This window comes from Gossypium arboreum, chromosome 3 (genome assembly GCF_025698485.1).
Source record: "Gossypium arboreum isolate Shixiya-1 chromosome 3, ASM2569848v2, whole genome shotgun sequence".
NCBI classification, from domain to species: Eukaryota; Viridiplantae; Streptophyta; class Magnoliopsida; order Malvales; family Malvaceae; genus Gossypium; species Gossypium arboreum.
In genome coordinates this window covers 47,414,288-47,427,830 of record NC_069072.1, presented here as the reverse complement: position 1 = coordinate 47,427,830, position 13,543 = coordinate 47,414,288, and the positions used below count along the sequence as shown (strand labels likewise).

Here is a 13,543-nt window from a genome sequence, read left to right as displayed (position 1 = left end):
TCATACATTGAAAATTCAACTAAAAGAACATAAAAGTTTCAACCATTCCAAGTTGGGCATTTTATTCCGAAGCCATAGGTGTCTTCCCTCGTCTAAGTAATTACCTTTAATTCAGAATATCACAGAGTTTTACATCCTCATTAAAGATTCACTCAAATCACTCGAGGTGTTTTAAAGACAATAAAGGAAGCACTCAATAGTCAATAATGGAACGTCATTACCATAGGCTTGCATGAAAATCAAATCTCCACCACTGTAATTTAAGATGATACATCAATCAAAAAGTTTTTAGAGGGTTGTAATGAGGCTTGGTTAGGGGGGTGTGGTCACAAGCTGAAAGAAAGGGTTAGAATTGAGATTGAATTGAAAATTTTGCCTAACTAGAAAAAGAGTTAATCTTCACTTGCGTACAACAGAGCTTCTCTCAGAATATGGAAGTACAGATATGTATACATAGTTCTTTTTTTTTTAAGAACAAGTCAAATTAATATAGACTAACTATTAAGAACAAAACATAGCTAGGCAGTCCATTCATCTCAAATCTTGACAAAAATAGGGATTAATTTAGGGGATTTCGACAATAATGGGTTAAAGGTTAATATTAAGGGTAATACTAGAAATGGCTTGTTAGGCTCAAGGGGGTTTACTAGGGGTTAATCGTGGAGGTAGGCTTTTCATGGCATGAGTGGGTTAATCCTAAGTGCCTTAATCATTTTGATATATCAAATCAAATGGTGTGGTCTCGACATGCATAATCAAGCAAGTTTTAGAATAACAGTTCAATACTGACGCACTAAAAGCAATAATAAAAGTGAGCATGAAAGAATTAATAGATGCTCAAAAGGCTCAAAAATCTCACAAAAAATTATGGCTTTTTGATGTTTAGGCTCGTGAATTTCAATTTAAAGTAATACCTAGACTTGGGGAAACAACCTATAATTTTAAATTCTTAAAAATCAACTTATCATGCTTGATTCTCTAATGTCTTAAAGTTTAAACAATCAATGCATAAATGCCTATGTTTTAATTCAAGATATATCAATCAAAATCATAAATCAATTAAAATTTATCCTAAATATGATATGAGAGCTTTTAAAGAGAACAAGGTGATCATTCAGGGATTTTTCTGATAATGAAATAAATACCCCCCACACTTAAGATGTACATTGCCCTCAATGTACAATGATAGATATTAGAGTATAAAAATAAGATAGGGAGAGAAGTGAAACTTCCTGTATGATGAAATCCTCGAACTGGAGTTCTAGAGAGGAATCAATTTGAGAGTGGAGGAGGATACTTCGGCTGTCGTAGAGGTTCATTAGGCCATAAGTCCTGCGCCAAAAGAATATTATATCTAGTGGTAGCTATGGTCATGGTCGATTAGGACATGGCAGTCGTGGAGAACCTTTCCCGGTGGAGTTTTAGTTCCTATGTGACGATGAGCTTAAGAGCTCTATATAACTGTGATAAAATTAGGAACTTTTTAAGGGATATTAGGTAGAATAATTACTCAAAAGAAATAACCGAATTTAATAATTAAAAATAAAATTTCTAAAATCTAATAAAAATAAAAAGTAGTTTCAAAAAAATTAAAAACATAAAATAAGAAATAAATATTTCTAAACATCTTCATCGCTAGAGGGTTTGTAAGGTGGGACTAGCAATGAGATGTGGAGGTGCTGACAAACCTGCTGTAGAGTAGCATCAATGTTGTCAAATTGTTGAAAACACTACTGCTCAAATCGGGTGAGGCACTCAGAGATGTCAGCGAGTTTCACACTAAAAATTCAATAAGTGAGAAGTACTTATCTGAGCAAGCTTCAGACTCTCGGATTTCAAAAACAGAATCAAACTTTATTTGAAATAAGTTTTGACTATGGCTTGGATTTTTCCCAAAATACCCTTTTTCACAAATATGCATGCGTTTTCAGAAAAATAAACCACAGTTCGAGTTTTTTAATCGAGCTCTAATACCACTAAATGTAACACCTAAACTCGATTTAGACGTTATGGCCGAATCTCGAAGATCACATTGGCCATATTGTTGGCGTATAAAATCATTTAGCTATTTTCTCTTAAAATCGTCATTGTCAAAAACATCCTTGTTGAGAAGACCGAATTTTTTTTCAAATTGTTTATCTTTAGAAAACTCAAGTTTTGATATATCTCAAAAAGTGTTGTACTTTATTAAAACATCAGAGTGAATAATTTGCATATCTAAAATTGGTTTGTCATTTCCAAAACGTACATTTAATATATATCTCATAAAATATCAATTTTGTGAGCAGATAGTGTTGAGTTTCGTAAACAAAGTGTTGAATTTTGAAATGCCCTTGTAGGGCCTTGTTTGACTTAATTATGAAAAATCCATCATAAATTGTTAGTTTCACAATCTTTTAAATGATAATTTTAAAACTTAAATCATGCAGAAGAAACCAAAATCAAAATAATACAAAGTCCAAAAGAAAATCCCAAGCAAAAGTCCATAGTAATGAAAACACATCCCCAAAATATCAAGTACCAAAATAATATATTTTTTTGAAAATGACCGAGAGCACCTCCGTAAGCCGAGCTTGTCCTAATCTCAATTATTATCTGAAAAGTCAAAATTAAAAAGGGTGAGCTTTAAAAGCCTAGTGTGAGAGCAACACAAATATAATCACATACATATCACAAAATTAGTCTCATAATATCAATCATCAAAATAATCACAAGTTCTAATACTGATACTTATGCATGAACATGTCGATGCATACTTTAAAAAAGATGCACATTTAATAAAATTTCCTACCCATCTTTTCTACACACAAAATATCGAGTTTCCCAGAACTTTCCCATCCAATAACACACAATTTATGGACAAGCCACCATATAAATGCCGATAAACGACCGCATAACACATTGTGGAGAATTCACCACATATTTGCCAATAATGACCACATAATTGCAAATAAACTGTCACATAGCTTCCACCTTTCACAAAATCCTACCCCATGCATGTGATATGGCAATTTCACTTTTTAACACATATTATTCAGTTTTACACTTAGGCATTTAAACATGCTGCCATAATCACATATCACTTAGTGATCACTTATAATCACTTTAACAAGTTAAACATGCTTTTCACATTAGATCATGGATCTCAATTTTCACATACACATATATAAGTCTCACATGCTTAAATCATCATATATATCACATAAGCTATACATAACATATCATGAGGATGAAATTTACATATACACCATAATCACACCAATTATTATGTGTTTCATAGAATCATTCAGTTAGAGTGACTTACTTAGTGTTCATCTTGTTAATATTTTCAACTCTTCATATACAATGATGGAGGGCTATGGGGTTTCAACATAATGGGAGAGGAAAAATAAGACCTATTGTGGCGCGCGGTAGTAATGGGAGGAGAAAAAAAGGAGGAGAGGATGTGCGGTGGCCAAAAGGAGTGGTGAACAGTAGAGGAAGGTTTGGTCACGGTAGAAGAAAGAGCAAAGATTAAAAGAAAGGGTGTTGATTATTTTGCAAAATTGAGAGAAAATGGATGAGAACAGAAATGAAAAATAGAGAAAATGGGAGTAAGAGGGAGGTAGGGATGGAAAAGTGAGGTTAGGAGAGTGGGAATAGGTTGGTAAACTAGGGCTAGGTTCAATAAACCTCTTGTATGGAAAGGATGCGAAGTTTTGGCAAGGGAGGAAGACATAGAGTAAAAAAGGGGATCATGCACCCTCAACTTAAGGTAAGTTTGACCCATATTAAAGAAAAGGAATCCTCCTATTTGTGGTGAAAAAGGGTGGATGAAAAGCACTTAAATCACATGGATGAATTGTAAAAAAAAAATTAAGTAGAAGAGTGTGAACATTAGAACTTGAACCTTGGACCATGAGGATAGCTAAGGAGTTAATAAACAAATAGACTACTTACTTCCCTATTCTCAAACTTGCACAAATAAAAATAAAATATGGGATAACATTTACTAAGGGTTTGAAACAAATTTGCACCAAATAGAAATTAACGAAGGCGAATGATTTCGAACTCAGATCATCAAGGACAGCTCTACCACTACTCAATCACTATAATTGATAATTATTTATTATAAAATAAGCAAAAGATTATCTAAATAAAAATTCAGCAGTGACCATTCTCAGTTCATTAACTTAATTTCTACTAACTCGATTTTTGGGATGTGATAGTTTAAGTCTCTTGTAAGAGTCGTAGGGACACATATAACTTAAAGAAATCCTACGATAGATATATCTGCTAACAAACTGTTCAAGAAAAGCCCATAGGTGTTGACTAGGCCAACTAAACTACAATAGCTATATGAAATTCAAGGAGTTGTTTGCATGCATTAATCCTTACTTCTTGTAACATCAAGACATTATTATTTAATAATTTATGTACAGAATCTCACTAAGTTCATTTAAACTTATGAGTGGGTTGCCTTGATTGCAAGATTAAAGGCTGTTATAGAAACTGAGGGAATGGACCAAGCCAGACCTCACGATTTTAGAAGAAATTGTAAGAGACTCTGGTCACGAGGTTGAATTTTAGTACAGTATTTCATCCGTAAACCGACGGTCAATCTGAGAGAGTAATTCAGATTCTTGAAGATATGCTTCATTGTTGTGTGTTGGAATTTGAAGGCAATTGGGAAAAATATTTGTCGTTGGTTGAATTTGCGTATAACAATAGCTTTCAATCGAGCATAAAGATTGTATGATCGCAAATGCCGAACTCCATTTTATTGGATTGAGTTGAGTGAGAAAAAGATTCACGGGTTGATTTGATCTGAGAAATAGAAGAAAAAGTAAAAGTAATTCGTGATAGTTTGAAAGTAGCTTCAAATTGATAGAAATCGTACGCGGATTTGAAACGGAAAGACGTTAAATTTCAGATCAGTGATAAAGTATTTCTGAAAGTGTCTCCTTGGAAGAAAATCTTTTGATTTGGTCATAAAGGTAAACTGAGTCCGTGATTTATCGGGCTGTATGAGATCATCGAAAGAATAGGTCTAGTGGCATATCAACTAGCATTACCGTTAGAATTAGAAAAGATCCACAATGTTTTTCATGTGTCGATATTGGGTCGATATAGATCTAATCCATCACATGTGATTTCTCCTTCAAAGATTGAAATTCAACCTAATATGATGTACAACAAAGAATTGATCTGAATTTTAGCTCGAGAGGTTAAAGAATTGAGAAATAAATGCATAGCTTTAGTGAAAGTGTTGTGGCGACGTCACAGGATTGAAAAGGCTACGTGGGAACCCGAGGAAGCTATGAGAGAGCAGTACCCTAACCTATTCACTGGTAAGATTTTTGGGGACGAAAATCCCTAAGGGGGAGAGAGTTGTAACAGCTCATTTTAGAGAGTTGTAACAGCTCGTTTTTAGTTCAATTGGAATAGTGGTTTCGAGACCACAAATCTGAGGTTAAAATATTTATTTTATTATTATTTTAAGGTTTACAGCATGAATATATGATTGTGTGAAAATTTTGTTTAGAAAGTTTATCGTTTGAATGTTTAATTAGATAAAAATGACTAAATTGTGAAAGTGCAATAGTGTTGTTCTAATAGTTAAAGGTATCTATTAGCTATGGATTATAAAGTGAAGGTCCTTATGTGGTGAATAATCCATAAACTTACTTAGTGGACAACTTTGGACATTAAATAGATAATATTAATGGTTTTATACTAAGGTTAATTAGGTAAATATGTTAATAAACATAAAATAAATAAAACCAAAATAAAAGTGATCATCTTTTATTGTCCTTTCAACCGAAATTTGAGAAAAGACAATGTTCATTGAAGCCATTAGGGCTCGAAAACTTCAAGCTTAAATTGGTGAGTGTTTTTTACCTGATTTTTAATGATTTCTATGTTTTTGAGATCGTTGCAACTAGGTCTAGCTAGCCCAAGGACTATTTTACCAAATTGTTAAAGATTTTGAATGATGCCATTGATGAATACATGTGTGTTTTGATGTTTGATGATAGATTATGAATGTTTGTTGTGAATTATACAAGTTTTATAAAGTGATTTTTAGTGAAAATACAAATTAGGGATTAAATTATGAAATGTGGAAACTTTGTGGTTAAAATGTTAAATAAATGACAAATATGGGCTGCTAGGGCTATATTAGTAATTTGGCTAGCATGGGTTAGTCCTAAATTGCATTAATTTGTGTTTTTATGAAATAATGACTAAATTGTAAAAAGTGGTGAAATAATAGAGGCAAATGAGTAAAAGTGCTTTAAAGTGTGTTTTGGACTAAATTGAATAAAAGGTATTATTAAATAAGCTAAATTTGATATTATATAGATCAAGAAAAGAGAAACTCGGAGTTAGATTGGGGGAAAACAAAGTTATCGACTAATCGACTTGTGTTGTCATTTTTACATCCGAGGTAAGTTTGTATATTATAAGTTTTGACATAAATGTATTTCATATACTTTAATATTGCATAAATTGTGAATACGAGACTATGGATATGATCGATAGTGATTTGACGATGATTTGACATTCGAAATCCTGGTTGAACCTTAGGAATAGTTTAAGATACTAGTGACATGTCATTAGGGGACACATTGAGTTGGCTTCGGGGTATGATATTAGCACTTCGGGTGCGAGTTATATCGATTTGGCTTCGGGCCATGAATATCGACTGATTTGGCTTCAGGCCATGGTATAGATACTTAGTGTGCGAGACTCTTGAGTATCCGACTTCTATTCTGAATGGTTCAACGGGTAAACGAAAGATGTGATTGAGTATGAGAATGATATGAAATGGTACATGTACTTACATGACATGTATAAGCTTTGGTTCGAAGTAACTTGTGAAGAATGTGATAAATATCATAATTGTGTATATGAAAGGTTTGTTAGCTAATATATGCTAACTGTTGAATATATTCAAGTTGTTGAATTATAATCTTGAGATTGAATTGAGTGTATTTTATACGAGCTTACTAAGCTTTATAGCTTACTTTGTTTATTTTTCCGTGTTTTATAGTGCTATCAAGCTAGCTTAGATTTGGGGATCATCGAAGATCGCTTCACACTATCCACCTGTCACTTGGTACCTATGAACTTTAGTATTTTAAGTATATGGCATGTATAGGGATTTTTTCTTTTTGGTATATGTATTTTGGCCATTTGTGTTTGCTTATTTTTCTAAGATGGTGATGTGTATATATATGTGTGTTAATGCTCTTTATTGATGAGCTCATAATTTCTTGTGATAGGTAATATGGTTGTTAAATGGTTTATATTAAATATGAATTGTGCTTGTGAATTGGTGCAAAATGATGTATGTTTGGGAAAGGTTTAGTTAGTTGATTCGTATATGTGTATTTGGTATGTTTTGAATAAGTAAAACATGAGTTTATAAGTATGTTGGTTGCTAGTATCGGAAATGGTATGATTTAGCCTTGATTGTGGTTAAGTTAGATGTTCATTTATGCTATGAATTTGTACCATTTGGGTTGTGTAGGTATATGCAAATTTGGGTGGTAAATTGGCTTGGTAAATAGCCTATTTTTGTCCACAGGGCCAAAGACACGGGCGTGTGTCTCAGCCGTGTGCGATACACGGTCAGGTTACACGATCGCGTGTCCCCTAGTGTTGAATTAAAAATCAAGTCAGTATGCTCTACACGGCCTCACATACGAGCGTGTGTCATGGTTGTGTGGCATAAGTTAGTATACCCTACAGGTTTGGCACGGCCTAGCACACGACCTGGCACACAAGCATGTATTGCCATTTTTAAGGCATACGGGCTAGCTACATGGGCATGTGTGTTGGCCATGTGACCCAAGTCAGAGAGTTACACGGGGTTGGACACGAATTGGGACACGGCCATGTGATCCCATTTCGAATGTCCACATGACCTGTTACACGGGCGTGTCTTTGGCCATTTGAGACACATGGTTGGGCCACACGGGCATGTGTCCTCTGTTTTTAAGAAAATTTTCTAAGTTTTGTAAAAATTTCTTGAGTTATCGATTTATTCTCGAACCACTCCCAAAGTATGTTTAGGGCCTCGTAGGCTCATAATAGGGACAATGTGATTGTATTTGATTGGAATTACATTTGGTTGATGATTTTTTATTAAAATTGGATGGTTGTTTATGTTGTAAGTTCAGTAATACTCCATAAACCTATTCCGGCGTTGAATACGAGTGAGGGATGTTTCAGGCACCCTTAGAGGCTACGCCTTAATGTGTGAATATGTAATTAAGTAATAATTCAATTTGTTCAAAATTACATGTATAAGTATATTCAGTAGATTGGCATGTTGTAATGAACATTTGTCTATTTAGTTAGTCATTTGTATAGTAAGAGATTTCATATGATGTGTATTTATAAAATATTTTGGTTAGTTAATTAATTGGGTTAAATCTGTATGTGAACATTGCATTAAGTTTGGTGGAGAATTATATAAATGAAAAGTATTCTCTTAAGTAACTTGGGTTAATTGTGACATTTGGTACCCAGACTCGGCGATCGAGTTGGGTATAGGGTGTTACAGGACGACAAACCCTAGTATTATTAACTAGAGTTGTTACCCCTTATACTTCTAGTTAAACTAGGAGTTCATTTTTATAGTTGAAATAAACTTTTACAATTCAACAAGGGTTTTACTTCTTCTCCTTATAAATAGATGGTGCCGGTATGGCAAAAAATAAAACTTTAAGATATTATTACTTTGCTTGAAAATAGTAATAGTTTTATCCTCTGAATATTAAATCTATTTTCCAGAATAACAATTCTGTCGATTTCTATTGAGAAGATATTTTCATTTTCACACTAGAAGTTAAGAAAATTATTTTTGGTTCTGTGTTTGATTCAAATCGTTCGAGCCCACACTCGAAGCAATCTATGGTACAAGAATAGCGAAGAAGGCCGTTTGGTTAAAAGTTGAGAATGACAAGGGTTCGTCTAGGATAAAACACAAGTGAGGTTTCAGTAAAGGGTTTATTACTATAAATATCATAAACCAGGTCGATTGTTAAAATTTTTATTTTCCGCTATACAAGAAAACCATTTTCAAATTGGATATTTTCCAACAGCTCCTTCATTGAGTCCAACTCATTGATGCGTCCCTCAACCACCTTAAGCGTCTCCCTCTTGTACCCCATGGACTCATCGAAATTGACCACTCGATTTTCCAAAGCCAACAACATATCACTCGATCAACTAGCTTTCCCGACCTTCCCACAGGTCTTTATTAGCTCAACCTAATTTTCTATTTCATTCATCATCTTGGTCAACACCTTCAAACCTTAGCTCAGATATCATCACAGGGCTAGAACTTTAGCCTCATAATCCATGTGACTTTAGGTGATTTCTTGGTTTTAAATCCGCCTAAGTCGGCCTAACTCTCGTAAAATGAGAACTCTTGATAGAAATTCTCCAAGGCACTCAAAATGAAAGAGCATAAAAAAAACAGAAAATGCCACAAGAAAGTAAAGCACACCAAGTGTTTGAGTAAATGCTTTCAAGGTATTCTATTTATTCAAAAAGAATAAAAAGAATGAGATACAATAGATGATTATAAATGAAGGGGAATGCATCTATTTATAATTGAGTTCCCCCAAAGTCAACGATGACAAATTAAGTTATATTAATGGATGAGATCAAACCTATCTACAATTAAGGGATTTACATGATCCCCTAAGATACCTTCTCATATTTACCAAGGTAACCCTAATTTTCCTTAAGAGTTTCACTGGGCCATAAAGGCTTCAATTAAACGGGCTTCTCTACATGTTCCACGAATCGAGAAAGTTCAAGTGGATCAAATGAGTCACATTTCCTCAATTGGCCTCCATGGGATGTTCTTTACACACAGACTTTGATCGGTGGCCTATGACATGCACTTGCTTAAGTAATAACTTAATAAAGGAAATCATATGAACAACTACAAAAGCAATATGATTTGCTTCCTTCAACAGGGTCTTATTAGAGTTTGAAAGATCGAAATTAAGGTGAAAAGAAATGTTATTGAGAGTTTGAGTTAAGAAGTTGACAATACTGAAAGACAATTTCAATTGGCGTTTAAAAAGTCAAAAAAGAAAAAAGAAAAAAGAAAGGGATATTTATAGTTACTGTAATAAATTTTCCAGGAAGAAGACAACACCAATGGGTTTGGGTTATGTTGGGTTAAATGGGTGTTGACTCTAATTAAATACGGTTATGTTAGGTTAAACGGTAAATATAATTATATCTAAACTCAACACGACAAAATCAATTCAAAAGTAATTATTATTGAAAACAATGTGTTATAATAAAAATAAGTTTCTCATAAGCATGCATTAATAAATGATATTAAAAAGTGTAAATATTAAAGTGAAAAAAAAAACTCTCTTTCGTAAGCTTAAGTAGTTAAAACCTATTTCAAGATTTGACTAGTAAAATAAATTTCTTTCCTGTTTTCAAGGTATTTAAAGAAATCATGTAAATTCCTGTAAGCGGAAGGACTTGAAACTTTTTTTTTCCAAAAAGAAATGATTCGTCCGCATTTCAATAGAAAAAAGTGATGAACAAGTTTCTACTTGGTGCATCGACCTTCGTTTTGACTTTGAATCACTAATTACTATTTCAATGAATGGTAAGGACGATACGTTCTTTTGATCATTCTCCATCTTCTTCTAAAAGTGATTTTCAAATAAAGCATATGTTTTAAAAGAATAAATTACTCACGTTATAAAAATACAGAAATTTAATTATGTTAAAACCCATATTTTAGCATACTATTATATACCACCTTCTTGATCACATGATGTGAAAGTTTGAATTAAAATGAAACCATTGACAGAAATTATATATCGATCTATCGTCAAACACGGCCACTTAGTTATGGGATTATAAGCGCCTAATACTACTTAGCATATCTAAGGAAAATGAAAATAATGGTCAAGTAAACATATATTAGTTTGTATATATATTTATATATATGACTATTATAAATAAGAATGTATTGTATGAAAATGTGATTCCATGTCATCTTTATCCTTTTTCAATAGAAGGATAATAAATCGTATTTTCCACCGATTTTTAATATTTTTAGTTGGATTTGGATTTTTTTAAAAGGAAAATGATTAAAATCAAGAAGAAAATTTAATTTGTTATCCTCTTATTGAAAATGGATAAAGATGATCTGAATCATAGTTTCATACAATCTATTATCTATTCCAATATATGTATTTTAAAATATTTTCTAAATGTCAGTGTTGCATATGCATGTATTTATGTGCTTTATTTTACTAATTAAGAATTTAACAATAAAACTTTCCATTCTCAAAATAATGAAACAATTTAATATGCCTACAAAACGATTCTACATGTTAAATTCTAAAGTGGGAAAAGTTTATATCAAGTAGATCAAGTCAAGTGTGACATTTGGTGGAGGAAAAACTTCTTGACATCTCACTAGAACATGAAGAATCTCAAGGGATGCTTGGCTTCCAAGCATCCGCCACACTCATGGGTAAAGGCAAACTGAAGGGAAATCCAATGGATCTAATACCATCCCACTGATCATCAACATGGGTGACATTCAGGTTTTTAAGTAGTGCATTTTCATGATCTTCATTATTGATCACCATGTTCCCTTGCATCCCGTGGGGCAATGTCCCTGAAGAGAAGCCAGTGCAATGATCTTGCGATCCGCCATGGAAGTGCACAGTACTATCGTATTCTCCAAGCATGGAAGATGACATGTTAAGCAACACGGAAGTAACATCAACTGCGGATTTTGCAGGAGATGGGGTTTGATCAAGAGGTGCAAAAATGAGACTGGTTAGGTCTCCATTGGAGATGGGAAGTTGAGGAGCCATCTGGGAGAGAGGCTTGTAAGGGACAAAGTCTAAAGGAGAAAATGCAGCAGAAGATGTCTGTAGTAGGTCAGTGTTACTGATAAGGTTAAACTGGACTGGTGATGAACTGGTTTTGGGTGTCAAGGATATGTTGTCTGAAGAAAGTTGAGAAGTATCTGAACCTCTACTAAGCATATCTGATATTGATGATGTTTCAGGTATTGGAGAAACCCACGAATGACAAAGAGCTCTTTGAGCTGTGGAGTTAGTTTTCTTGAATATCCTGCATATCGCCCATGAGTCCTGCAAATTTTTTTCAAAGAAAGCTGATAAAATAAAAATAAAAATAAAAAAGCAAAAGAGGCAGAAAGGTTTTAAAAGAAAGTGGTTTGTTTACATTGGCAGGAAGGCATTTGTCGAGGAATCTTTTTGGTGGCGTAGGCGCGGAGTCAGTGAGAGAAGGTAACCTAAACTCATGCATCATCCAGTCAGTTTTCACCCCTTTGGCTGCTCTACCTTTGTAGAACACAAGAGATTTCTTCAACCCAATGCACTTGCTGCCTTCCGAGGAATAGATGGGACGGTCAGTCCCTGTGGCTTTCCAAAATCCAGCTCCAGTGACTCGGTTTGGCCTTGCACTATTTCTGTATTTTCTGTCCCTGGGACAGTAGAAATACCACTCTTTCTCTCCAGTGGTTGCCAGTTCTTCATAGAAAAAGAAACTACTGTTAGTTCCCAAGTCCTCTAATCAGACACTAAAACATATATGGATATATATATATATATATATGGAGTAATGGATTAAGTAACTTACTTGGAAGATCCCATGGATCATATTTATAGATGTCTAGTTGCTTAATCAGCTCTACTGAGAGAGGGCGCTGCTGAATCTTTCTTTTCAGATAAAACCCAACAAGCTCTTCATCTGTTGGATGAAACCTGAACCCTGGAAGCATGATTTCTTCCATTTTATCACTATCACTTACTCTCTCATCCATATACTCTATTTTCCTATATACCAAGACAAAACCCAAGTTCTCCTGTTTCTCTTTTCTTTGGTCAAACTGAAAGTTGAAAATAATAAAGTTTCTAGGTGGGGGAACTATATTAAAACCCTAGAGGAAGACTGAAGAGCAAGAAACTTGCTGACAAATGAACAGCTTGAGAATGAAGCAAACCCTAAGCAGCAAGCAAAGTTTAAAAAGAGATATTGAACTCAAAGACACCAAGTTGAGAGTTAAGGTTCACTTAATTTGAAGCCAATATATGCTTCCTGAGGAGGGGGCTGCCCCCGAAGGTTCAGCCGCTTTTTTTGGTGACTTTTAAAACGAGTGTGTGTTTTGCGAGGATCGGTTGGCTCACCGAAGAAGCTAATGGCAAACGCTTCTTCTAAAATAGAAAATAAGAACAACTACCAAGAAATTAAACCCACGTCAAGAAAATCGATTTCATTTTACAAGAGTTGTTTGTTTTGCCTTTGTCTCTATATCCAATAGTCACATTCATCACACTGAATTTACTCCAGGATTCAACTAATACAATAAAAAGAAAGTAAAAGAAAATAATGCAAACTGAACTTTATGAAATATCATTTTATACTTCTTTTTTACATAAATTACTTTATAAAATTATTTAATTGAAAAAATATGTATTATAGTTTTTTTTTTTTACTTTGCACGATTTAACCAAACAAAAGTTATTAA

General features: G+C 33.7%; 1 protein-coding gene across 1 annotated transcript; it reads right to left on the bottom strand.

The window, feature by feature from the left end:
- Window positions 1–11,137: 11,137 nt before the first annotated feature.
- LOC108478875 (protein FEZ-like) lies at window positions 11,138–13,073 on the bottom strand. The gene is made up of 3 exons (XM_017781332.2): window positions 12,655–13,073; window positions 12,238–12,545; window positions 11,138–12,143 (listed from the first exon to the last, which is right to left on the bottom strand). Exons 1-3 carry the CDS (start codon window positions 12,836–12,838, stop codon window positions 11,472–11,474), a joined length of 1,164 nt encoding a protein of 387 aa, XP_017636821.1. The 5' UTR covers window positions 12,839–13,073; the 3' UTR covers window positions 11,138–11,471.
- Window positions 13,074–13,543: the final 470 nt, after the last annotated feature.